The sequence below is a fragment of the Bombina bombina genome, chromosome 5, assembly GCF_027579735.1.
Source record: "Bombina bombina isolate aBomBom1 chromosome 5, aBomBom1.pri, whole genome shotgun sequence".
Taxonomy (NCBI): domain Eukaryota; kingdom Metazoa; phylum Chordata; class Amphibia; order Anura; family Bombinatoridae; genus Bombina; species Bombina bombina.
This window is the reverse complement of record NC_069503.1, coordinates 806,238,254-806,266,171: the sequence shown is the minus strand read 5'-3', so window position 1 is coordinate 806,266,171 and position 27,918 is coordinate 806,238,254. Positions and strand designations below refer to the sequence as shown.

General features: G+C 41.4%; 1 protein-coding gene across 2 annotated transcripts in view; it reads right to left on the bottom strand.

Annotated features, from left to right (window-relative positions):
* The window catches only part of MPPE1 (metallophosphoesterase 1), a 217,257-nt gene that overhangs the window by 112,481 nt on the left and 76,858 nt on the right, over positions 1-27,918 (bottom strand). For both annotated transcript variants that reach the window (XM_053714911.1, XM_053714910.1), the window contains exon 5: positions 16,315-16,395. In XM_053714911.1, the coding sequence (XP_053570886.1) occupies positions 16,315-16,395 (81 nt within the window). The remainder of the gene's footprint in view (positions 1-16,314; positions 16,396-27,918) is intronic.

Here is a 27,918-nt window from a genome sequence, read left to right as displayed (position 1 = left end):
AGAAGGTCCTGCCTCAGAGGCAGAGTCCATGGTGGAAGAGATGACATGTCCACTAGGTCTGCATACCAGGTCCTGCGTGGCCACGCAGGCGCTATCAGAATCACCGATGCTCTCTCCTGTTTGATTTTGGCAATCAGTCGAGGGAGCAGAGGAAACGGTGGAAACACATAGGCCAGGTTGAAGAACCAAGGAGCTGCTAGAGCATCTATCAGCATTGCTCCCGGGGCCCTGGACCTGGATCCGTAACAAGGAAGCTTGGCGTTCTGGCGAGACGCCATGAGATCCAGTTCTGGTTTGCCCCAACGATGGACCAGTTGAGCAAACACCTCCGGATGGAGTTCCCACTCCCCCGGATGAAAAGTCTGACGACTTAGAAAATCCGCCTCCCAGTTCTCTACGCCTGGGATGTGGATCGCTGACAGGTGGCAAGAGTGAGACTCTGCCCATCGAATTATCTTTGAGACTTCTAACATCGCTAGGGAACTCCTGGTTCCCCCTTGATGGTTGATGTAAGCCACAGTCGTGATGTTGTCCGACTGAAATCTGATGAACCTCAGTGTTGCTAACTGAGGCCAAGCTAGAAGAGCATTGAATATTACTCTTAACTCCAGAATATTTATTGGGAGGAGTTTCTCCTCCTGAGTCCACGATCCCTGAGCCTTCAGGGAGTTCCAGACTGCGCCCCAACCTAGAAGGCTGGCATCTGTTGTTACAATCGTCCAATCTGGCCTGCGAAAGATCATACCCTTGGACAGATGGACCCGAGAAAGCCACCAGAGAAGAGAATCTCTGGTCTCTTGATCCAGATTTAGTAGAGGGGACAAATCTGAGTAATCCCCATTCCACTGACTTAGCATGCATAATTGCAGCGGTCTGAGATGCAGGCGCGCAAATGGCACTATGTCCATTGCCGCTACCATTAAGCCGATTACTTCCATGCACTGAGCCACTGACGGGCGTGGAATGGAATGAAGGACACGGCAAGCATTTAGAAGTTTTGATAACCTGGACTCCGTCAGGTAAATTTTCATCTCTACAGAATCTATAAGAGTCCCTAGGAAGGAGACTCTTGTGAGTGGTGATAGAGAACTCTTTTCCACTTTCACTTTCCACCCATGCGACCTCAGAAATGCCAGAACTATCTCTGTATGAGACTTGGCAATTTGAAAGCTTGACGCCTGTATCAGGATGTCGTCTAGATACGGAGCCACCGCTATGCCTCGCGGTCTTAGAACCGCCAGAAGTGAGCCCAGAACCTTTGTAAAAATTCTCGGGGCAGTGGCCAACCCGAAGGGAAGAGCTACAAATTGTTAATGCCTGTCTAGAAAGGCAAACCTTAGGAACCGATGATGATCTTTGTGAATCGGTATGTGAAGGTAGGCATCCTTTAAGTCCACTGTGGTCATGTACTGACCCTCTTGGATCATGGGTAGGATGGTCCGAATAGTTTCCATTTTGAATGATGGAACTCTGAGGAATTTGTTTAAGATCTTTAGATCCAAGATTGGTCTGAAGGTTCCCTCTTTCTTGGGAACCACAAACAGATTTGAATAAAATCCCTGTCCTTGTTCCGTCCGCGGAACTGGATGGATCACTCCCATTACTAGGAGGTCTTGCACACAGCTTAGGAATACCTCTTTCTTTATCTGGTTTGCTAATAACCTTGAAAGATGAAATCTCCCTTGAGGAGGAGAAGCTTTGAAGTCCAGAAGATATCCCTGAGATATGATCTCCAACGCCCAGGGATCCTGAACATCTCTTTTTTTTTTTTTTATAATTTTTTTATTTGCATTTCACAGCAAAAAAAATCAATACATACAGAAAAAGAGGAGCAACCCATTAATCATTCAACATAAGATAATAAATTATGACCTTACAAAGGATACAATATGTCATAAGCCTATCCTATCTATACTCATTACACATGAATTGTTTTATTTAGTCTTATGAAGGGTGATGTGAATTAACATCTGTATAAGTATAAGAAAAGTAAATATGATTCTCAGCTAATAAGATCTTTGTACCCTGGACTAAAACCTTTGTCCAGGTGCACCCTATCTGTTTAAACCACCAATTAAGATTCTTATAGGATTTTTAACATTATTTGAGCGATCTATTACTATGTTTTAGGTTGATCATGAAATTCTGTCTATTTCGTGAAAATCCGCGGGGTCTCGTGCTCCATTCTCCCCCCCCCCCCCCGTTCCCCTGATTTCATCTGCCCCCAAATATAGTCTTTCTATCCTATAAAACGAGATTGGTATAGATGATTAATAATTCCGGTTTCTATTTATAGCCAATATGAGGGTAAGAACTCTTCCACAATTAATGTGATAAAGGGTAATGCATTTTTTATAGGTGCAATAAAAAGTAACTGTGCTGCTTGTGGCCATGACAAAATAACTGCTTTCCATTTGGAGAAGTACTGTCTAAATTGTTTTTCTGAGTTTGCTTTTATATCCTGGAGTTCACTAGCCATTTGTTGTTTCATAACATTAGAAAATTCGGCCACTTTGGGGGAGTCCTGCGATTTCCATTTCTTAAAAATTAAGCCGCGGGCCACTAATATAGTCAAATTTATTAATTGTCGTTCACCTGTATTTGTTCTATCTTTTAGGAGGAGAAAAATGTATTGAGGTATTAACTGAAAATTTTCTTGTAGGTATTTATTTAACCAAAAATTTATCTTTGACCAATATTGCCGAATTTTGGGGCAAGACCACAAACAGTGAAGGAGATCTGCTCTTTCTGCACTACATCTAAAGCAATTGACCGTCTGAATATTATTTGCCCATTTACTCATTCTATAAGGGGTTAGATAATAGTTATTAATTACTTTGACTTGGGATTCTCTCCATTTAATTACTGATGTAGCTTTATCTGCCATGTCTATACTATTTTCTATATCCTTGATTTGTATAGTTGGGAGAAATTTGACTAGATTATCACTCAGTCTATGTAAATGATTAAGTCCTGTTTTGGTTAATATTGCTTTATACCAGTAAGAGATAGAGCGCATACCTGCCTTGTATAATTTAATCCCTGAATCTATTTCAGGTTTGGCCCAGTCCTCCCCATGTGCCGATACCATCTTAAGAAAATAATTTCTTATTTGTAGGTATGCATAAAAGTCTTTCGCCTCTAGTTTAAATGTTTGAGACAGTTCCTGAAATGTATATATTAATCTTGGGGCCGCTTGTTGTAACTGAGCCATATATAACAGTCCCTTATCTCCCCAGTTCTTAAAAACTTTGTTTTCAATACCTGGGCTGAAGTCAGGCGTACCTTTAATAGGAAGATAATATGAAGTCTGGTATTTGTACCCTAGTGCTTTCAAATACTTCTGCCATGCTTGTATTATATTAGCAAATGTAGGCATTCTGCAAATGTTACTTGGTAATTTATTATAGGGGTGATGCAATATAGATTTTAAATTAAATGGCTTCACCAAATCTGATTCTATTTCAAAGAGTGTCACATAATTGGCTTCTGTTACCCAATCTGTCCCATATTTGATCAATGTCACCCAGTTATAGTTTTTCAGATTGGGGAGCGCTAATCCCCCATACCTTTTAAGTTGTACAAGTTTTTCAAATGATAACGCATGTCTTTTTTCCCCCCAGATAAATTCTGCACAAAGACTATTGTATTTGTTTATATCTTTCCTTTTTATGAGTATCGGTAGATTTTGTAGTAAAAACATCAGTCGGGGAAAAAAAATTGTTTTTATAAGCATTATTTTAGCTGAGAGTGAAAGACACAATATGTTCCACCGTTTTAGATCTTTCGCCAATTTGTCAAATAGTTTGTCGTAATTAAGACTATACCATGAATTAGGATCCTTGCTTAAAGGGACAGTCTAGGCCAAAATAAACTTTCATGATTCAGATAGAGCATGTAATTTTTTTTTTTTTTTTTTTAAATTCTTTTTATTGAGGAAGCACAGATACAACAGATCAAATGTTTACAGTTACATGCTTACTTACAATGACATTGTAGACAGCAAAGTGGAGGGAACATAACATGCTGGAAAGTAATATTTTGTTGAGAATGCGCATTAAAGTAAAGTATACAAATACGCTAACAAGAACCATCAGGATTATATATTACAAATTTGTGCACTATATGAGCTAACCTAGGACAGAGGCGAACACATGCAACATTTATGGAAACATTAAATTGATGATTCAATGGTAGAAAGCAACAACAAAAAAAAGGAAATATCATTCATTTCAGGTCGAAAGAACTTACTGTCTGTATTCGCATCGCCAATGAGAGTGCATTCCTGGTATGATACCCTACCTCTGTTGTTCTGCTTGGGTTTACATCCTTTATTTACTGCTGTCACTGAACTACCATGAACTAGCAGGTAACCGTGGTACCTTGACCTCTGGTGGTTGGACTGGTAAAAGTCTGAATATTTACTAAACCATAAAGTAGCGCATTCTTACATTTCAATCTAATTTCAGTCTGAGTAAATTATTGTTCAAGCAGGCATATAGAAAATTAAACTTTTTCAGCACAACCAGTATTCTAGTAGGCAGTGCTGTAAAGGGACAAGCTATCCTATTTCTTATTGCTATAGCATGTCAGTCAAGTCTATAATTTTCAAGCAGAAACAGGTTACATGGTTACAGCCATGTTCTAATAGGGATTGGTCTCCGTAGATAGAGTTAAAGTGACATTCATTGATCTTTGTCTCCTATTGCACCTGTACCTCTTATTTTTAAATTATTAACCTAAACCAACCAAAAAGAAAAAGAAAAACAGAACAAAAAAAAACAAGAAACAATACAACACATAACATACACAAAAACTAAACAAACCAGGAACAAAACAGATCCCCAAAGGGTTCAGCAGGTATGTAGGCTAGACTAGACTCTTCGGGTCTAAATGCAGAATGTCTGGAGTGATTGGAGAGGGCAGAGGAAACTGTGAAGATATTATGTTATACTGTGTTCTAAAATGGCGGATCTGGTGTGTTGGAAAGCGACAGGGAAACGTACATCACTATGACAGACCGGGAAGTGACACTAGTGAATTTAAGTGGGAGGTGACTGTCAAGATTCTCAGACTTTCCAGAAGAGCCTACAGGTTACATGTATTATATGGCGTGTGTATTTTCTCAGCCGAATTCTCTAAATACCCTTCTCATAGTTACCAGGGATACCCTATGAAGCCCTTACCTAGCTTGATATGATTAAAATAATACTTAACTACACTAAACTAAAGAATGTAAAGCAGACATTACCCTTCTTACCTAGTATGGCCCAGACCAAACTATGTCCACTAGGTCCTATAGTACTAAGTAAGGTTACAAAACACTGCCTCTGCAAAACATCGATATTGATAAACAAGATTCATAGAAATCAACTGTACTTGTTTGACCCGGTTTTCTATGTTTCATGGCCTCCAGTTGGGACATATCATAAGACATTTCCCACTGGCAGTTAAATATCCCAGTTACATGAGGAACAAGTGCTGATATACAATAAGGAAAAACAGAAGTATGTACATTGACAGGTATTAATAATTCGGCAATGAGCTATTAGGTGGTTGCTCCTGCAGCCATAAGGGACACGCTGGTCCTTAGTAAACAAGATAAAGTTGCATAAATTTGGATCGATAGGCAGCAAGGTTCTTAGCAGATGTATATTAGATTGTGGGTCAGCCAGCTACCATCACATTGTTCTGGGGTCCGTAAGTACCTCATTAGAATGCGTACAGTTGGCAATATTACAGGAAGAGAATTGATCAAAGTGTGTGGGGAGCTACGGTACAAAAAAACAGAATCAATGTGAGCAAAAAACGTCAACCAGTATTCTCTCAATTGGCCCCCAAGAGGGACAGATCGTGGTTCCCAAACAGACAAGCCGGACAGAGAAATTAGTTTACCCGATTCCAGCACGAGTTGGATTTGAGCCATTGCAGGTCAGTAGAGCCCAGATTGCCTGTGGGAGGTACCAGCCGCCATGCTGCTCTCCAGCCAAGGGATAAATGTTACGGCTTGTGGTCAAATGCGGAGCCCATATAGGAACCATGTACCGCATCACAGACAAGGACCCCGCATCAAGAAGTTCCCACCTAGCCAGCACTGCACAGTCCGGGTTGTAAGTGACTCCTGTGGTTGTAGCATCGATCAGGTGGGTCGGCAATGATATTATCGGGCTCTCCTCCTGCCCCGCAGCAAATCCCACACCAGAGAGACCCAGAGGGTATTCCCCCAGGTAAGGTCCCACTCTGCTGTATATAACCTCGGCACGGGGCGCACCACGGGCCCGAACCGCCTCCGGGAGCGCATCAGCAATCCACGTGGTGCCCCACTGCGAGCTGCAGTCTGATGATTGTTGGTACTGAGTGACTGCTCTCACAGGCCACAAATCGGTCACCAGAAGCGGTAGTGTAGTCACATGTGTAGCATCAGGTTCCATGGAGTTTGATTTTTCTGTTTCACGAACAGCATCTCTTAATTTTCCATAGCTTATGAACAGCTGCTCAAACTTAGGCAGGAAGACAGAACATATTTGAAGAGCAATGTCCCTTGCCGCGTCCATTGTTTAGCAATCCCTTAAGGATTTTCTTTTAAGAAACTGACTTCCAGGGAAGAAGCGGTTGAAAGGCTTCTATCTGCCAGAGGTTCCCGGACAGCTTGCCTGTCAAGGGAGTTGCAGATGGCAAAGAGAGAGGCAAGTTTGCAGAAATTAAATGCAGGTTTCTGCAGAGCTAAAAAATCTTGCTGCCATCTTCTAGGTCCGCCCACCGGAAGTCTAGAGCATGTAATTTTAAACAATTTTCCAATTTACTTTTATCCCCAATTTTGCTTTGTTCTCTTGGTATTCTTAGTTGAAAGCTTAACCTAGGAGGTTCATATGCTAATTTCTTAGACCTTGAAGCCCACCTCTTTCAGATTGCATTTTAACCATTTTTCACCACTAGAGGGTGTTAGTTCACGTATTTCATATAGATTACACTGTGCTCGTGCACGAGAAGTTATCTGGGAGCAGGCACTGATTGGCTAGACTGCAAGTCTGTCAAAAGAACTGAAAAAAGGGGCAGTTTGCAGAGGCTTAGATACAAGATAATCACAGAGGTTAAAAGTATATTAATATAACTGTGTTGGTTATGCAAATCAGGGGAATGGGTAGTAAAGGGATTATCTATCTTTTAAAACAATACAAATTCTGGTGTAGACTGTCCCTTTAAGGAGATCCCAAGATAATTTATATATTCTACTTCTTTAAACACCTGATTCGAATAGCTTTGTCTCGTTTTGTTTATCCATAATATTTCTGACTTTTTTCTATTCACTTTATATCCCGAGAATTGACTATAATTATTGATTAGTTCTAATATCTTAGGAATGTTTACTTTTGTATTTTGCAAGAATAATAAAATGTCGTCTGCATATAGTGAGATGATGGGGTGCTGTTTTCCTATCTTAATCCCCTTTACTTCGTTTCTAAACCTGATTGCAAGTGGCTCTAATGCTATATTGAATAGCAATGGTGATAGTGGGCATCCTTGTCGGGTCCCTCTATGAAGAGTTATATACTGTGTAAGCTCTCCGTTTACTAGCAGTTGAGACCGAGGTTTCTTGTAGATTAATTTTAAGAATTCGATCAGCTTCCCTGAGAATCCAAAACTACTAAGAGAGGTAAACAGATGGTCCCATATAATAGAATCGAATGCCTTTTCGGCATCGATTGTTACTAAGGCTAAGTCTATATTTGTGTTTTTACTCTGATGTTGTAATTTATAATAGTAATGTTCCAATATCAGTAACACTCTCCGGGTGTTCCGCAGTACATTCCTTCCTGGCATGAAGCCAGTCTGGTCTGGATGTATTATCTCACCTATGGCTTTTTTCAATCTTTCGGCTATTATATACATACAAATCTTATAGTCATTATTTAATAGTGATATGGGCCGATATGAACCCATATCTTCTAGCGGTTTACCTTTCTTATGTATTAGTGTTATTATTGCATCCTGAAAATAGGGTGATTTCATTTCATTTTGTATATAATATGTATTGTATAGTTTGGTTAATGTTGATATAAGATCTACCTTTAATATCTTATAAAATTCTGCAGTGAGGCCATCCGGACCCGGTGCTTTATTTACTTTTGCCTTATTAATTGCATCTTTTACTTCTTCTACTGTGATCGGTTTATTGATCTGTTCTAGTGTTTCGTTTGTTATTTGAGGTGATTTAATTTTCTTCCAGAATATATTTTTTTCATCTATATTAAGATGTGACTCTGCATATAGATTTTTATAAAAGTTATAAAAAGCTTTACGAAATTCTGTGTTTTCCTTATGGAGTCCTGTCTCAGTTTTAATAAGTGTGATAGTGTTTTTGGATTTTCTATGTTTAGTCATTTTAGCTAGATGTTTTGCTGCTATTCCTTGATAGCCCTGATAGATGTTTCTTATTCTCAACTCTTCTACAGCCCATTTATTTTTCAGAAAAATTTCTCTTTCAGCCTTGGCTTCGGTGTATTTTTTCCATGTGCCAGAATTTGGTTGATTTAAGTATGTGTTATACCTGTTTCTGAGTTGGCCCGCGAGTTGTAATTCTCTATATATTTTTTTTTTTTTATCTTAATCATGAATGATTTGATTTCCCCTCTAAGCACTGCTTTTCCCGCTTCCCAAAATATTTCTGTTTTATTGAAAAATGATTTATTAGTCAAGTAATATTCATTCCATTTCGCTTGCAGCCAATTTACAAATCGTTTGTTATTTGCCATATAACTTGGGAAGCGGAATGTATTGCATTTTGAGCCTATTATCTGTGATGTTTTTATGTGCATAGAGATGATGGCATGATCTGATATTATTATCTCTGATATTTGTGTATCCATATCTAATGTGAGCAATTTTTCTTCTATTAAAAACATGTCTATCCTGGAGAAATTTTTATATGATTTAGATTCACATGAGTAATTACGTTTGTCTGGATTCTGTAACCTCCAGATATCTTTTAGTTTTAATGTCTTACTTATCTCTCTCAGCAGTCTTGCCTCCCTTACATAGTCATGTTTGTGTTTTATTCGAAACCTGTCCATTTCTGGGTACATCGTTAGGTTAAAGTCACCCGCCAATATCAAGTTCTCTCCTATAAATGGAATTTGCTTTTAATTTTATCCCAGAATTCGACGTCCAATTTGTTTGGTCCATACACATTACAAAATGACCATATTTTATTATTGATCTCAACTTGAATAATCATATACCTTCCCTGTGGGTCTAGCTCTTGTTTTCTAATTTTATATACGATCTTATTATTAAACAAGATTGCTACCCCACATTTTCTTTTATTACAAGGAGTCGCTATTATTTCGGAGATCCAGTTGGCTTTAAGTTTAGGTACTTCCTTTTCCTTAAGGTGTAATTCTTGTAAAAAGATGATATCTGGGGTGTGTTGTATTAAAGTTTTTAATATATGTTTACGTTTAATGGGGGAGGTAATACCTCCCCCATTCCACGATACTATATTAAGGGTAGATTGCATTTTATTCTGGGACTATCTAAAACAAAATACCAGTGAGAAAAAAAGAGAGAAAAAGCACAAAAAAATGCAGGATTGATAAGCTATCCCAATCTCTATTAAAATCTCCAATACACCCATCTTTAGGAAGGGGGGAGAGGAGGGGAGGAGCACAATTCTGTAAAGCCCCCGAATCAATAAATTAAAATTTTCATTCTTTATTTGCCAACTAAGCATAAATTGTTTAAAAAAATTATAATGTACTGAATCCATTTGTTTCATAGTGTGGATTTAGCCTTAAATCGACTGAGTTATATCAGACGCTCATTTATATCATATTTTAATATTACTTTTTATGCAATATGAATCAGCCTCTTCTACTGTGGTCAATGTCGTGAATCCCTCTGTCTCGGCTATAACTATTTTTGCAGGGTATCTTAATGTAGCCCTACAGCCCGCTTTTAATAAAGCTGTACAATAAGGTGCCATTGTCTTTCTTTTTGTGGATGTATCAACAGAGTAATCTTGAAATATATGTATTGGTTTTGAACCTATCATAAGTGGCTGTACCTTCCTATGCTGTCTGATTATGTTGATTTTATCCTGAAAATTTAAATATCTTATTATTACCATTCTAGGTCTTATATTGCCATCTAGATATTTCCTACTGCTGCCTGTTCTATGTGCTCTCTCTACTGTTAGTTTGTCTAAGGGTGGTTGCATCCCTAGAAGTTGGGGAAGTGTGGTTGAACCAAATGATAATAGATCACTATATTCTGTACTCTCAGGTAAACCCACTATTCTGATATTATTTCTGCGGGATCTATCTTCCAGGTCATCTATTTTCTCCTGAAGACTATTTAGTTTATTCGTATGGTTTGATATAGTTCCTTCATGTATATTAGCTCTGTCTTCCATTTCAGATACTCTTGCTTCCACTTCTATAATTCTTTTTGCAAATTGTTTGATCTCTAATGAGAGACCCGAAATTTCTTTTTTAACTATTTCAAATTGTGGAAGGAGTAGTTCAGCTAATTGATTAGTTGTCATTTGGTTTTCAGGGCTAGCTGCTCTATGAATTAGTGATTCTGGGATAGGCTCTGAGCCTGTATCCAGTACCATTTTAGTTTTTTTGTCTTTCTTCGCCGGCATTGCCGGGGATCTGGGCTTTGTATTTGTAATGAATTTTTCCATAAATTACCACCCACGAATGTGGTTGTGTATAATATTACAGGGGGAAAAAAAAAAAAAGAGAGAAAGAGAAAGAGAAAAAAAAAGGGGCCCCCTCTGTATTGGTCTTTTTCCAGCCAATTCTGTTGGCGTGCTCTGTGAGTGTTTATGTGTTTATTTATTCGTGTTTATTAGTGGTGTGTTGTATAGAGAGAAAAAAGAGTGGTTTGTGAGCTACTATTAATTGTGAATTAAAAAATAATCATCAGTTGTGTGCAGTGTTTGTTATGTGCAGGTGCAGGTGATCTACGTTCTGGCCCTGGATCCCTGTCTTTTAGATTATATTGGCAATGGTATCTGATATATGTTACAATCTGACCACTATTCCATACCCCACCTTTCTCCCAGAGAGAAGATTAGAATGATTTGCACACAATACTTATAAGTGGTCACACTTATATCTTTTCTTTGTAAATACCCAGAATCCCCTTTAGTCTGTTTAGACTTAATATTTCTACTCAATTTCACTATAGGTGCAGGAACAACCCAACCTTACTGTCTAGAGCCTATAATTTTTTATACTTTCCTATCTCATACAATATAATTCTATATGGAATCTGCTATACCCACACAGCTTATAAACGATTTAGCTTGCTATGTATATAATACAGACATTACTTCCAAAGTAATATTACTCATGTCACAATTTCTTTTTTAAGAATACTCTCAAAAAAGTGCATAGGAAATTAGACATTTGAATTGTGGCTCTATATAGTCCTTTCTTTTGCACAATTACGATGCTGGAATGTCTCTTAAACACTTGATGCAAATTGTTTCCAAAGATTAACTTTTAGTCTTCACACGTTAGAAAAATCAATTTTTCGGTTCCCCCATATTCACTATATGCACTGGTTACAGCGTTTATTATAATTATCCCTCTACGTTTGCAGACTACTGAATGCTTGTGTTTTGGCAGAAAATTTCTTCTCCTTGGGCCCCGGTGTTTTTTAGGGCTTATTAACAAACAATGAAGCAAATAATGTAGAAAAGTAGCAACATTCTTATACCTTTAGTTTGAAAAAGTGCTGGGAATTTTTTTTATTTTTTTTGTTCTAGTACCTGGAATAATGTTTTTGGGAGCCAGACCCTTAGCACTATTAGAAGCTTCGGAGTGTATATGCTGTCAACCTTTCTGGTGTATGTTACGCTATCTCTTTTATCCTTATGTAATTAAGTCCATACTTACCCCCTCTATCTTCACGGCGTCTGATCTTACGGAACTTCTCTCCCACGGTCGTGTGGACCTTCTTGCAAGCCTGTGCTTTTTTGCTGCTTGTTCTTCCTCAAACCCCGGAGCTACCTCGCTGCTGCGCATCTTGAATATGACGACACTCCGCTGCGCCGGCTTACAGAGGGGGATCAAGAAGTGCCGAGTCCTGCTGTAGCGGTCGATATGCCTCTCACTCCCAACCAGGTGGGGTCGCTTCGCTAGCCTCTTGTTCCTTGGCACTCCTCTCCGCTGCCACTTTGTAGGTCCAAGGTAGGTTCCAGACACTTCTCACAGCTCCATCAGTATCTTTCTGAGCTCCTGTCCCAACCAGTGCTCCACTCGCATAGGTCTGGCTCCTGCTGGAGACGTGCTTTGATACAGGTACTTTCTGCTGTATGGTTTTAAAAGTCTTTAAACTTTTCTTTTTCAGTTGCTACTATTGCGGTGTTTTGCCGATTGTTGCCTTAGTCTGCTGTCAAAATAAGGCTACCGTCTTGACTTCTTTGTTTGGGACTAGTCCCATCTAGCCTTTAGAGGTATACCGGCCATCCAGTCGCCCAATTAGACCCTCTGGTAGAGTGTTTGTTGCAACCCCACAATGAGGCTGTGGCGGGGGAATTGGTGTTCAGGTGTTCACACACAGGTGAACTCGGGCGTGCTCCACTTCTACAACGCCCCTCCCTCAGGAAGTCTCGACTAGAGAATCCTGAACATCTCTTGCCCACGCCTGGGCAAAGAGAGAAAGTCTGCCCCCCACTAGATCCGTTTCTGGATAGGGGGCCGTTCCTTCATGCTGTCTTGGGGGCAGCAGCAGGCTTTCTGGCCTGCTTGCCCTTGTTCCAGGACTGGTTAGGTTTCCAGGCCTGTCTGGAATGAGCAACAGTTCCCTCTTGTTTTGAAGCGGAGGAAGTTGATGCTGCTCCTGCCTTGAAATTTCGAAAGGCACGAAAATTAGACTGTTTGGCCTTTGATTTGGCCCTGTCCTGGGGAAGGGTATGACCCTTGCCTCCAGTAATGTCAGCAATAATTTCCTTCAAGCCAGGCCCGAATAAGGTCTGCCCCTTGAAAGGAATGTTGAGTAATTTAGACTTTGAAGTCACGTCAGCTGACCAGGATTTAAGCCATATCGCCCTACGCGCCTGGATGGCGAATCCGGAATTCTTAGCCGTTAGTTTAGTCAAATGAACAATGGCATCAGAAACAAATGAGTTAGCTAGCTTAAGCGTTCTAAGCTTGTCAATAATTTCATTCAATGGAGCTGTCTGGCTGGCATCTTCCAGGGCCTCAAACCAGAATGCCGCCGCAGCAGTGACAGGCGCAATGCATGCAAGGGGCTGTAAAATAAAACCTTGTTGAAAAAACATTTTCTTAAGGTAACCCTCCAATTTTTTATCCATTGGATCTGAAAAAGCACAACTGTCCTCAACCGGGATAGTGGTACGCTTTGCTAAAGTAGAAACTGCTCCCTCCACCTTAGGGACCGTCTGCCATAAGTCCCGTGTAGTGGCGTCTATTGGAAACATTTTTCTAAATATAGGAGGTGGGGAAAAGGGCACACCGGGTCTATCCCACTCCTTGCTAATAATTTCTGTAAGCCTTTTAGGTATAGGAAAAACGTCAGTACACACCGGCACCGCATAGTATCTATCCAGCCTACACAATTTCTCTGGAATTGCAACTGTGTTACAGTCATTCAGAGCAGCTAATACCTCCCCAAGCAATACACCGAGGTTCTCAAGCTTAAATTTAAAATTAGAAATCTCTGAATCAGGTTTCCCCGAGTCAGAGATGTCACCCACAGACTGAAGCTCTCCGTCCTCATGTTCTGCATACTGTGACGCAGTATCAGACATGGCTCTAACAGCATTTGCGCGCTCTGTATCTCTCCTAACCCCAGAGCTATCGCGCTTGCCTCTTAATTCAGGCAATCTAGATAATACCTCTGACAGGGTATTATTCATGATTGTAGCCATGTCCTGCAAGGTAATCGCTATGGGCGTCCCTGATGTAATTGGCGCCATATTAGCGTGCGTCCCCTGAGCGGGAGGCAAAGGGTCTGACACGTGGGGAGAGTTAGTCAGCATAACTTCCCCCTCGACAGAACCCTCTGGTGATAATTCTTTTATAGATAAAGACTGATCTTTACTGTTTAAGGTGAAATCAATACATTTAGTACACATTCTCCTATGGGGCTCCACCATGGCTTTCAAACATAATGAACAAGTAGGTTCCTCTGTGTCAGACATGTTTAAACAGACTAGCAATGAGACTAGCAAGCTTGGAAAACACTTTAAAACAAGTTTACAAGCAATATAAAAAACGTTACTGCGCCTTTAAGAAACACAAATTTTCCCAAATTTTGAAATAACAGTGAAAAAATGCAGTTACACTAACGAAATTTTTACAGTGTATGTAATAAGTTAGCAGAGCATTGCACCCACTTGCAAATGGATGATTAACCCCTTAATACCAAAAACGGAATAACAAATGACAAAAACGTTTTTTAAACAGTCACAACAGCTGCCACAGCTCTACTGTGGCTTTTTACCTCCCTCAATACGATTTTTGAAGCCTTTTGAGCCCTTGAGAGAAGTCCTGGATCATGCAGGAAGAAGCTGGATGTCTGTGTCTGTAATTTTTGCTGTGTAAAAAAACTGCAAAATAGGCCCCTCCCACTCATATTACAACAGTGGGAAGCCTCAGGGAACTGTTTCTAGGCAAAATTCAAGCCAGCCATGTGGAAAAAACTAGGCCTCAATAAGTTTTATCACCAAACATATGTAAAAAACGATTAAACATGCCAGCAAACGTTTTAAAATACACTTTTATAAGAGTATGTATCTCTATTAATAAGCCTGATACCAGTCGCTATCACTGCATTTAAGGCTTTACTTACATTACTTCGGTATCAGCAGCATTTTCTAGCAAATTCCATCCCTAGAAAAATATTTTAACTGCACATACCTTATTACAGGAAAACCTGCACGCTATTCCCCCTCTGAAGTTACCTCACTCCTCAGAATATGTGAGAACAGCAAAGGATCTTAGTTACTTCTGCTAAGATCATAGAAAACGCAGGCAGATTTTTCTTCTAAATACTGCCTGAGATAAACAGTACACTCCGGTACCATTTAAAAATAAACTTTTGATTGAAGAAATAAACTATCAGTATAAAACACCACAGTCCTCTTACGACCTCCATCTTAGTTGAGAGTTGCAAGAGAATGACTGGATATGGCAGTGAGGGGAGGAGCTATATAGCAGCTCTGCTGTGGGTGATCCTCTTGCAACTTCCTGTTGGGAAGGAGAATATCCCACAAGTAATGGATGATCCGTGGACTGGATACACTTAACAAGAGAAATAAGGTAAGGAGACATACTGCAATGGCGAGAGCTCTGACACTCTACGAGCAGAAGAAATAGCAACAAGAAACAAAACTTTCCAAGATAACAACTTAATATCTAAGGAATAGCATAGGCTCAAACGGAGCCCCTTGAAGAACCTTAAGAACTAAATTAAGACTCCAGGGAGGAGTAACTGGCTTAAACACAGGCCTGATCTTGACCAAGGCCTGACAAAAAGATTGCACGTCTGGTATGTCCGCCAGACGCTTATGTAACAAAATAGATAAGGCAGATATTCCTAATTTACCACCTCCTTGCTCTTAAAGTAGGCAAAGAGAATGACTGGGGTGGGAGGGAAGAGAGGTGATATTTAACAGCTTTGCTGTGGTGCTCTTTGCCGCCTATATTGTAGCTTTATTTTAAAGAGGGGCTTTTAATCTTTAAAACAAGGGGTCCCCAGGGGTCTCTAGGCCTTTTTGATGGGTTGTTATGTGTGCCTTAAAAAAGTGTTTGTTTTTACTTTTATTTTTTTAAACTTGTATGCATTACCCAAGTTACCCACCATTTGAAAGAGCTGGCGGGTTTGTAGGGCTAAAGGGATCTGATATTGAGGGGTTTTAATACTTAACCCCCCCCCCCATTCAACTCCCTTAAAGGGACACTGGACCCATTTTTTTTCTTTCGTGATTCAGATAGAGCATGCAATTTTAAGCAACTTCCTAATTTACTCCTATTATCCAATTTTCTTAATTCTCTTGGTATCTTTATTTGAAATGCAAGAATATAAGTTTAGATGCTGGCCCAATTTTGGTGAATAACCTGGGTTATTCTTGCTGATTGGTGGATAAATTCATCCACCAATAAAAAGTGCTGTCTAGAGTACTGAACCAAAACAAAAAGCTTAGATGCCTTCTTTTTCAAATAAAGATAGAAAGTGAATGAAGAAAAACAATTATTGAAACAAACTAATCAAATCTAGTATGTGTTAAAAAATTCCATTCTTACATGAACTGGAAAATTCTAGAATTCCACTTACTTGATTCCATTGCGAGATACTAATTTTCCGGAAGTTATATTAAAAGCCTTTTCAAAACGCTTTAGTTTATGAAGAGTCATTCTGTAGATGAAAAGGTATTATAAAGAGATTGGCAAAATAAATAATTTAATGATGCATTTCCATCCTTGCTACGTTATTGGATTCACAATACATGCTTTTACAATCATTCCCACACATTGTAATTCTTCCATTTTCCATAAACTTTCGTTGTCCTTATACCTAACTTCTAATGACTTTTCCCCCACATTTTCAAATTTTCTTCCTTGCTTCTCCTTTCTACATATTTGTTTACTTTGACTACTCCCATGAAACAACTCTTTGCAGCAAATTGCAACACTATTTATATCTGCTTTAATTAATGGTTAGTTTGATTTAAAAAATAAATAAATATATGCTTACCTGATAAAGCCATCACATGTGGGATTAAAGTCCATTCCTAGAGGAGGAGGCAAAACACACCACACAACAGAGCTATAATCCCTCCCACTTTACCATGATTCCTTAGTCATATATATGGCCAAAGTAGAAAATAAAAAAGTAGGAAAGATAAAACAGGATAAAAGAAGTGCAAACTGGTATAGCCGCCAACTGTTATGAAAACAACAAGGGCGGGTCTTGTGGACTCTCACCATCATGAAAGAAACTAATTTATCAGGTAAGTATACATTTTGTTTTCTTTCATGAGATGGTGAGAGTCCACAACCCATCACATGTGACATCCTATACCCAAGCTGTGAAGTCTACGAGACCACCATGAAATAGTGTAGAAAAAACAGTTAAAGGGACACTACACCCCATTTTTTTCATTCATGATTCAGATAGAACACGCAATTTTTAGCAACTTTCCTATTTACTCCTATTATCAATTTTTCTTCATTCTCTTGCTTTCTTTATTTGAAAAAGAAGGCATCTAAGCTAAGGAGCCAGACAATTTTTGGTTCAGAACCATGGACAGCACTTGTTTATTGATACTGTCCAATCAGCAAGGACAACCCAGGTTGTAAACCAAAAACGGTCCGGCTAGACAGACATGGTGGCCTGAAGAACTTTCCTACAAAAAAACAGCCTCAGAAGAGGCAAAGTGTCAAAATGGTAGAATTTGCAAAGGTATGAAAAGATTACCAAGTAGCTGCCTTGCAGATCTGTTCAACAGAAGGTTAACTTCTAAAAACCTAAGAAGTGGCGACTTCATTCAGGGGAAACTAGGTACACTATGCGAATCAAAGCTTTAAGTCACACTACCAAGGTGATTGCAGTAGCTTTATGACCCTTGTGGGGGACCTGAGAAATGGATAAGCAAGGAAGAAGAAATTCTGAATTTTTCAAGGCCCATACTACATTATACAGTTAAAGGGAAATGAAAACACCAATTTTTTTTTCATGATTCAGATAGAGAATACAATTTTTAACCACTTTCCGATTCTATTATCTCATTTGCTTCCTTCTCTTTCCTTTGTTGAAAAAGCAGCAATACACTACTGGGAGCTAGCTAAATGCACTGGGTGTGCCAATAAGATGAGGCATAAATATGCAGCCACCAATTAGCTGCTCCTGAGTCTACCTAGGTATCCTTTTCAACAAATGATATAAGAGAACAAAACAAATTAGATACTATAAGTAAATTGGAAAACATAATTTATGCTTACCTGATAAATTCCTTTCTTCTGTTGTGTGATCAGTCCACGGGTCATCATTACTTCTGGGATATTATCTGCTCCCCTACAGGAAGTGCAAGAGGATTCACCCAGCAGAGTTGCTATATAGCTCCTCCCCTCTACGTCACCTCCAGTCATTCGACCAAAGACCAACGAGAAAGGAGAAGCCAAGGGTGAAGTGGTGACTGAATTATAATTTAAAAAATATTTACCTGCCTTAAAAAAACAGGGCGGGCCGTGGACTGATCACACAACAGAAGAAAGGAATTTATCAGGTAAGCATAAATTATGTTTTCTTCTGTTATGTGTGATCAGTCCACGGGTCATCATTACTTCTGGGATACCAATACCAAAGCAAAAGTACACGGATGACGGGAGGGATAGGCAGGCTCATTATACAGAAGGAACCACTGCCTGAAGAACCTTTCTCCCAAAAAACAGAATTTATGTTTACCTGATAAATTTCTTTCTCCAACGGTGTGTCCGGTCCACGGCGTCATCCTTACTTGTGGGATATTCTCCTCCCCAACAGGAAATGGCAAAGAGCCCAGCAAAGCTGGTCACATGATCCCTCCTAGGCTCCGCCTACCCCAGTCATTCGACCGACGTTAAGGAGGAATAATAGCATAGGAGAAACCATATGGTACCGTGGTGACTGTAGTTAAAGAAAATATATTATCAGACCTGATTAAAAAACCAGGGCGGGCCGTGGACCGGACACACCGTTGGAGAAAGAAATTTATCAGGTAAACATAAATTCTGTTTTCTCCAACATAGGTGTGTCCGGTCCACGGCGTCATCCTTACTTGTGGGAACCAATACCAAAGCTTTAGGACACGGATGAAGGGAGGGAGCAAATCAGGTCACCTAAATGGAAGGCACCACGGCTTGCAAAACCTTTCTCCCAAAAATAGCCTCAGAAGAAGCAAAAGTATCAAACTTGTAAAATTTGGTAAAAGTGTGCAGTGAAGACCAAGTCGCTGCCCTACATATCTGATCAACAGAAGCCTCGTTCTTGAAGGCCCATGTGGAAGCCACAGCCCTAGTGGAATGAGCTGTGATTCTTTCGGGAGGCTGCCGTCCGGCAGTCTCGTAAGCCAATCTGATGATGCTTTTAATCCAAAAAGAGAGAGAGGTAGAAGTTGCTTTTTGACCTCTCCTTTTACCTGAATAAACAACAAACAAGGAAGATGTTTGTCTAAAATCCTTTGTAGCATCTAAATAGAATTTTAGAGCGCGAACAACATCCAAATTGTGCAACAAGCGTTCCTTCTTTGAAACTGGTTTCGGACACAGAGAAGGTACGATAATCTCCTGGTTAATGTTTTTGTTAGAAACAACTTTTGGAAGAAAACCAGGTTTAGTACGTAAAACCACCTTATCTGCATGGAACACCAGATAAGGAGGAGAACACTGCAGAGCAGATAATTCTGAAACTCTTCTAGCAGAAGAAATTGCAACTAAAAACAAAACTTTCCAAGATAATAACTTAATATCAACGGAATGTAAGGGTTCAAACGGAACCCCCTGAAGAACTGAAAGAACTAAATTGAGACTCCAAGGAGGAGTCAAAGGTTTGTAAACAGGCTTGATTCTAACCAGAGCCTGAACAAAGGCTTGAACATCTGGCACAGCTGCCAGTTTTTTGTGAAGTAACACCGACAAGGCAGAAATCTGTCCCTTCAGGGAACTTGCCGATAATCCTTTTTCCAATCCTTCTTGAAGGAAGGATAGAATCCTAGGAATCTTAACCTTGTCCCAAGGGAATCCTTTAGATTCACACCAACAGATATATTTTTTCCAAATTTTGTGGTAAATCTTTCTAGTTACAGGCTTTCTGGCCTGAACAAGAGTATCGATAACAGAATCTGAGAAACCTCGCTTCGATAAAATCAAGCGTTCAATCTCCAAGCAGTCAGCTGGAGTGAAACCAGATTCGGATGTTCGAACGGACCCTGAACAAGAAGGTCTCGTCTCAAAGGTAGCTTCCAAGGTGGAGCCGATGACATATTCACCAGATCTGCATACCAAGTCCTGCGTGGCCACGCAGGAGCTATCAAGATCACCGACGCCCTCTCCTGATTGATCCTGGCTACCAGCCTGGGGATGAGAGGAAACGGCGGGAACACATAAGCTAGTTTGAAGGTCCAAGGTGCTACTAGTGCATCCACTAGAGCCGCCTTGGGATCCCTGGATCTGGACCCGTAGCAAGGAACTTTGAAGTTCTGACGAGAGGCCATCAGATCCATGTCTGGAATGCCCCATAGTTGAGTGACTTGGGCAAAGATTTCCGGATGGAGTTCCCACTCCCCCGGATGCAATGTCTGACGACTCAGAAAATCCGCTTCCCAATTTTCCACTCCCGGGATGTGGATAGCAGACAGGTGGCAGGAGTGAGACTCCGCCCATAGAATAATCTTGGTCACTTCTTCCATCGCTAGGGAACTCCTTGTTCCCCCCTGATGGTTGATGTACGCAACAGTCGTCATGTTGTCTGATTGAAACCGTATGAACTTGGTCCTCGCTAGCTGAGGCCAAGCCTTGAGAGCATTGAATATCACTCTCAGTTCCAGAATATTTATCGGTAGAAGAGATTCTTCCCGAGACCAAAGACCCTGAGCTTTCAGGGATCCCCAGACCGCGCCCCAGCCCATCAGACTGGCGTCGGTCGTGACAATGACCCACTCTGGTCTGCGGAATGTCATCCCTCGTGACAGGTTGTCCAGGGACAGCCACCAACGGAGTGAGTCTCTGGTCCTCTGATTTACTTGTATCTTTGGAGACAAGTCTGTATAGTCCCCATTCCACTGACTGAGCATGCACAGTTGTAATGGTCTTAGATGAATGCGCGCAAAAGGAACTATGTCCATTGCCGCTACCATCAACCCGATCACTTCCATGCACTGAGCTACGGAAGGAAGAGGAACGGAATGAAGTATTCGACAAGAGTCCAGAAGTTTTGTCTTTCTGGCCTCTGTTAGAAAAATCCTCATTTCTGAGGAGTCTATAATTGTTCCCAAGAAGGGAACCCTTGTTGACGGGGATAGAGAACTCTTTTCCACGTTCACTTTCCAGCCGTGCGATCTGAGAAAGGCCAGGACGATGTCCGTGTGAGCCTTTGCTCGAGGGAGGGACGACGCTTGAATCAGAATGTCGTCCAGGTAAGGTACTACTGCAATGCCCCTTGGTCTTAGCACCGCTAGAAGGGACCCTAGTACCTTTGTGAAAATCCTTGGAGCAGTGGCTAATCCGAAAGGAAGCGCCACGAACTGGTAATGTTTGTCCAGGAATGCAAACCTTAGGAACCGATGATGTTCCTTGTGGATAGGAATATGTAGATACGCATCCTTTAAATCCACCGTGGTCATGAATTGACCTTCCTGGATGGAAGGAAGGATAGTTCGAATGGTTTCCATCTTGAACGATGGGACCTTGAGAAATTTGTTTAAGATCTTGAGATCTAGGATTGGTCTGAACGTTCCCTCTTTTTTGGGAACTATGAACAGATTGGAGTAGAACCCCATCCCTTGTTCTCTCAATGGAACAGAATGAATCACTCCCATTTTTAACAGGTCTTCTACACAATGTAAGAACGCCTGTCTTTTTATGTGGTCTGAAGACAACTGAGACCTGTGGAACCTCCCCCTTGGGGGAAGTCCCTTGAATTCCAGAAGATAACCCTGGGAGACTATTTCTAGCGCCCAAGGATCCAGAACATCTCTTGCCCAAGCCTGAGCGAAGAGAGAGAGTCTGCCCCCCACCAGATCCGGTCCCGGATCGGGGGCCGATATTTCATGCTGTCTTGGTAGCAGTGGCAGGTTTCTTGGCCTGCTTTCCCTTGTTCCAGCCTTGCATTGGTCTCCAAGCTGGCTTGGCCTGAGAAGTATTACCCTCTTGCTTAGAGGACGTAGCACCTTGGGCTGGTCCGTTTTTACGAAAGGGACGAAAATTAGGTCTATTTTTTGCCTTGAAAGGCCGATCCTGAGGAAGGGCATGGCCCTTACCCCCAGTGATATCAGAGATAATCTCTTTCAAGTCAGGACCAAACAGCGTTTTCCCCTTGAAAGGAATGTTTAGTAGCTTGTTCTTGGAAGACGCATCAGCCGACCAAGATTTCAACCAAAGCGCTCTGCGCGCCACAATAGCAAACCCCGAATTCTTAGCCGCTAACTTAGCCAATTGCAAAGAGGCGTCTAGAGTGAAAGAATTAGCCAATTTGAGAGCATTGACTCTGTCCATAATCTCCTCATAAGGAGGAGAGTCACTATCGAGCACCTTAATCAGTTCATCAAACCAGAAATATGCGGCTGTAGTGACAGGGACAATGCATGAAATGGGTTGTAGAAGGTAACCCTGCTGAACAAACATCTTTTTAAGCAAACCTTCTAATTTTTTATCCATAGGATCTTTGAAAGCACAACTATCCTCTATGGGAATAGTGGTGCGTTTGTTTAAAGTAGAAACCGCTCCCTCGACCTTGGGGACTGACTGCCATAAGTCCTTTCTGGGGTCGACCATAGGAAACAATTTTTTAAATATGGGGGGAGGGACGAAAGGAATACCGGGCCTTTCCCATTCTTTATTAACAATGTCCGCCACCCGCTTGGGTATAGGAAAAGCTTCTGGGAGCCCCGGCACCTCTAGGAACTTGTCCATTTTACATAGTTTCTCTGGGATGACCAAATTTTCACAATCATCCAGAGTGGATAATACCTCCTTAAGCAAAATGCGGAGATGTTCCAATTTAAATTTAAAAGTAATCACATCAGATTCAGCCTGCTGAGAAATGTTCCCTAAATCAGTAATTTCTCCCTCAGACAAAACCTCCCTGGCCCCCTCAGATTGGGTTAGGGGCCCTTCAGAGATATTAATATCAGCGTCGTCATGCTCTTCAGTAACTAAAACAGAGCATCCACGCTTACGCTGACAAGGGTTCATTTTGGCTAAAATGTTTTTGACAGAATTATCCATTACAGCCGTTAATTGTTGCATAGTAAGGAGTATTGGCGCGCTAGATGTACTAGGGGCCTCCTGAGTGGGCAAGACTCGTGTAGACGAAGGAGGGAATGATGCAGTACCATGCTTACTCCCCTCACTTGAGGAATCATCTTGGGCATCATTGTCATTATCACATAAATCACATTTATTTAAATGAATAGGAATTCTGGCTTCCCCACATTCAGAACACAGTCTATCTGGTAGTTCAGACATGTTAAACAGGCATAAACTTGATAAGAAAGTACAAAAAACGTTTTGAAATAAAACCGTTACTGTCACTTTAAATTTTAAACTGAACACACTTTATTACTGCAATTGCGAAAAAACATGAAGGAATTGTTCAAAATTCACCAAACTTTCACCACAGTGTCTTAAAGCCTTGAAAATATTGCACACCAATTTTGGAAGCTTTAACCCTTAAAATAACGGAACCGGAGCCGTTTTAAGCTTTAACCCCTTTACAGTCCCTGGTATCTGCTTTGCTGAGACCCAACCAAACCCAAAGGGGAATACGATACCAAATGACGCCTTCAGAAGTCTTTTATAAGTATCAGAGCTCCTCTCACATGCGACTGCATGCCATGCCTCTCAAAAAACAAGTGCGCAACACCGGCGCGAAAATGAGACTCTGCCTATGCTTTGGGAAAGCCCCTAAAGAATAAGGTGTCTAAAACAGTGCCTGCCGATATTATTATATCAAAATACCCAGAATAAATGATTCCTCAAGGCTAAATAAGTGTTAATATCAATCGATTTAGCCCAAAAAAAGGTCTACAGTCTAAATAAGCCCTTGTGAAGCCCTTATTTACAATCGTAATAAACATGGCTTACCGGATCCCATAGGGAAAATGACAGCTTCCAGCATTACATCGTCTTGTTAGAATGTGTCATACCTCAAGCAGCAAAGGACTGCAAACTGTTCCCCCAACTGAAGTTAATTGCTCTCAACAGTCCTGTGTGGAACAGCCATGGATTTTAGTTACGGTTGCTAAAATCATTTTCCTCATACAAACAGAATTCTTCATCTCTTTTCTGTTTCTGAGTAAATAGTACGTACCAGCACTATTTGAAAATAACAAACTCTTGATTGAATAATGAAAAACTACAGTTAAACACTAAAAAACTCTAAGCCATCTCCGTGGAGATGTTGCCTGTACAACGGCAAAGAGAATGACTGGGGTAGGCGGAGCCTAGGAGGGATCATGTGACCAGCTTTGCTGGGCTCTTTGCCATTTCCTGTTGGGGAGGAGAATATCCCACAAGTAAGGATGACGCCGTGGACCGGACACACCTATGTTGGAGAAATAGCCTCCGAAGAAGCAAAAGTGTCAAATTTGTAAAATTTGGAAAAAGTATGAAGCGAAGACCAAGTTGCAGCCTTGCAAATCTGTTCAACAGAGGCCTCATTCTTAAAGGCCCAAGTGGAAGCTACAGCTCTAGTGGAATGAGCTGTAATTCTTTCAGGAGGCTGCTGTCCAGCAGTCTCATAGGCTAAACGTATTATGCTACGAAGCCAAAAAGAGAGAGAGGTAGCAGAAGCTTTTTGACCTCTCCTCTGTCCAGAATAAACGACAAACAGGGAAGAAGTTTGGCGAAAATCTTTAGTTGCCTGCAAGTAGAACTTGAGGGCACGAACTACATCCAGATTGTGTAGAAGACGTTCCTTCTTTGAAGAAGGATTTGGACACAAGGATGGAACAACAATCTCTTGATTGATATTCCTGTTAGAGACAACCTTAGGTAAGAACCCAGGTTTAGTACGCAGAACTACCTTGTCTGAGTGAAAGATCAGATAAGGAGAATCACAATGTAGGGCTGATAACTCAGAGACTCTTCGAGCCGAGGAAATAGCCATTAAAAATAGAACTTTCCAAGATAACAATTTTATATCAATGGAATGAAGGGGTTCAAACGGAACACCCTGTAAAACGTTAAGAACTAAGTTTAAACTCCATGGCGGAGCAACAGTTTTAAACACAGGCTTGATCCTAGCTAAAGCCTGACAAAAGGCCTGGATGTCTGAATTTTCTGACAGACGCCTGTGTAACAAGATGGACAGAGCTGAGATCTGTCCCTTTAAAGAGCTAGCCGATAAACCCTTTTCTAAACCTTCTTGTAGAAAAGACAATATCCTAGGAATCCTAACCTTACTCCAGGAGTAATCTTTGGATTCACACCAGTATAGGTATTTACGCCATATTTTATGGTAAATCTTTCTGGTAACAGGCTTCCTAGCCTGTATCAGGGTATCAATAACCGACTCAGAAAAACCACGTTTTGATAAAATCAAGCGTTCAATTTCCAAGCAGTCAGCTTCAGAGAAGTTAGACTTTGATGTTTGAATGGACCCTGAATCAGAAGGTCCTGTCTTAGAGGTAGAGACCAAGGCGGACAGGATGACATGTCCACTAGATCTGCATACCAAGTCCTGCGCGGCCATGCAGGCGCTATTAGAATCACTGATGCTCTCTCCTGTTTGATCTTGGCAATCAATCGAGGAAGCAGCGGGAAGGGTGGAAACACATAAGCCATCCTGAAGTTCCAAGGTGCTGTCAAAGCATCTATCAGAACCGCTCCCGGATCCCTGGATCTGGATCCGTAGCGAGGAAGTTTGGCGTTCTGGCGAGACGCCATGAGATCTATCTCTGGTTTGCCCCAACGTCGAAGTATTTGGGCAAAGACCTCCGGATGAAGTTCCCACTCCCCCGGATGAAGAGTCTGGCGACTCAGGAAATCCGCCTCCCAGTTCTCCACTCCCGGGATGTGGATTGCTGACAGGTGGCAAGAGTGAGACTCTGCCCAGCGAATTATCTTTGATACTTCTATCATTGCTAGGGAGCTTCTTGTCCCTCCCTGATGGTTGATGTAAGCTACAGTCGTGATGTTGTCCGACTGAAACCTGATGAACCCCCGAGTCTTTAACTGGGGCCAAGCTAGAAGGGCATTGAGAACTGCTCTCAATTCCAGAATGTTTATTGGCAGGAGACTTTCCTCCTGACTCCATTGTCCCTGAGCCTTCAGAGAATTCCAGACAGCGCCCCAACCTAGAAGGCTGGCGTCTGTTGTTACAATTGTCCAGTCCGGCCTGCTGAACGGCATCCCCCTGGACAGATGTGGCCGAGAAAGCCACCATAGAAGAGAGTTTCTGGTCTCTTGATCCAGATTCAGAGTGGGGGACAAATCTGAGTAATCCCCATTCCACTGACTCAGCATGCACAATTGCAGCGGTCTGAGATGTAGACGTGCAAAGGGTACTATGTCCATTGCTGCTACCATTAAGCCGATCACCTCCATGCATTGAGCTACTGACGGGAGTTGAATGGAATGAAGGACACGGCATGCATTTAGAAGCTTTGTTAATCTGTCCTCTGTCAGATAAATCTTCATTTCTACAGAATCTATAAGAGTCCCCAAGAATGGAACTCTTGTGAGAGGCAAGAGAGAACTCTTCTTTTCGTTCACTTTCCATCCATGCGACCTTAGAAATGCCAGAACTAACTCTGTATGAGACTTGGCAGCTTGAAAGCTTGAAGCTTGTATCAGAATGTCGTCTAGGTACGGAGCTACCGAAATTCCTCGCGGTCTCAGAACCGCTAGAAGGGCACCCAGAACCTTTGTGAAGATTCTTGGAGCCGTAGCCAATCCGAATGGAAGGGCTACAAACTGGTAATGCCTGTCTAAGAAGGCAAACCTTAGATACCGGTAATGATCTTTGTGAATCGGTATGTGAAGGTAAGCATCCTTTAAATCCACTGTGGTCATGTACTGACCCTTTTGGATCATGGGTAAGATTGTCCGAATAGTTTCCATTTTGAACGATGGAACTCTTAGGAATTTGTTTAGGATCTTTAAATCCAAGATTGGCCTGAAAGTTCCCTCTTTTTTGGGAACCACAAACAGGTTTGAGTAAAACCCTTGTCCCTGTTCCGACCGCGGAACCGGATGGATCACTCCCATTAATAATAGATCTTGTACACAGCGTAGAAACGCGTCTTTCTTTATTTGGTTTGTTGACAACCTTGACAGATGAAATCTCCCTCTTGGAGGAGATAATTTGAAGTCTAGAAGGTATCCCTGAGATATGATCTCTAGCGCCCAGGGATCCTGGACATCTCTTGCCCAAGCCTGGGCGAAGAGAGAGAGTCTGCCCCCCACTAGATCCGGTCCCGGATCGGGGGCCCTCGGTTCATGCTGTCTTTGAGGCAGCAGCAGGTTTACTGGCCTGCTTGCCCTTGTTCCAGGACTGGTTAGGCTTCCAGCCTTGTCTGTAACGAGCAACAGTTCCTCCCTGTTTTGGAGCAGAGGAGGGTGGCGCTGCTCCTGCTTTGAAATTCCGAAAGGGACGAAAATTAGACTGTCTAGCCTTAGCTTTGGCTTTGTCTTGAGGTAGAGCGTGGCCCTTACCTCCTGTAATGTCAGCAATAATTTCTTTCAAACCGGGCCCAAATAAAGTTTGCCCCTTGAAAGGTATATTAAGTAATTTGGACTTAGAAGTTACATCAGCCGACCAGGATTTTAGCCACAGCGCCCTGCGTGCCTGAATGGCGAATCCTGAATTCTTAGCCGTAAGTTTGGTTAAATGTACTACGGCCTCCGAAATGAATGAATTAGCTAGTTTAAGGACTCTAAGCCTGTCCGTAATGTCGTCCAGCGTAGCTGAACTGAGGTTCTCTTCTAGAGACTCAATCCAAAATGCTGCCGCAGCCGAGATCGGCGCGATGCATGCAAGGGGTTGCAATATAAAACCTTGTTGAACAAACATTTTCTTAAGGTAACCCTCTAATTTTTTATCCATAGGATCTGAAAAAGCACAGCTATCCTCCACCGGGATAGTGGTACGCTTAGCTAAAGTAGAAACTGCTCCCTCCACCTTAGGGACCGTTTGCCATAAGTCCCGTGTGGTGGTGTCTATAGGAAACATCTTTCTAAA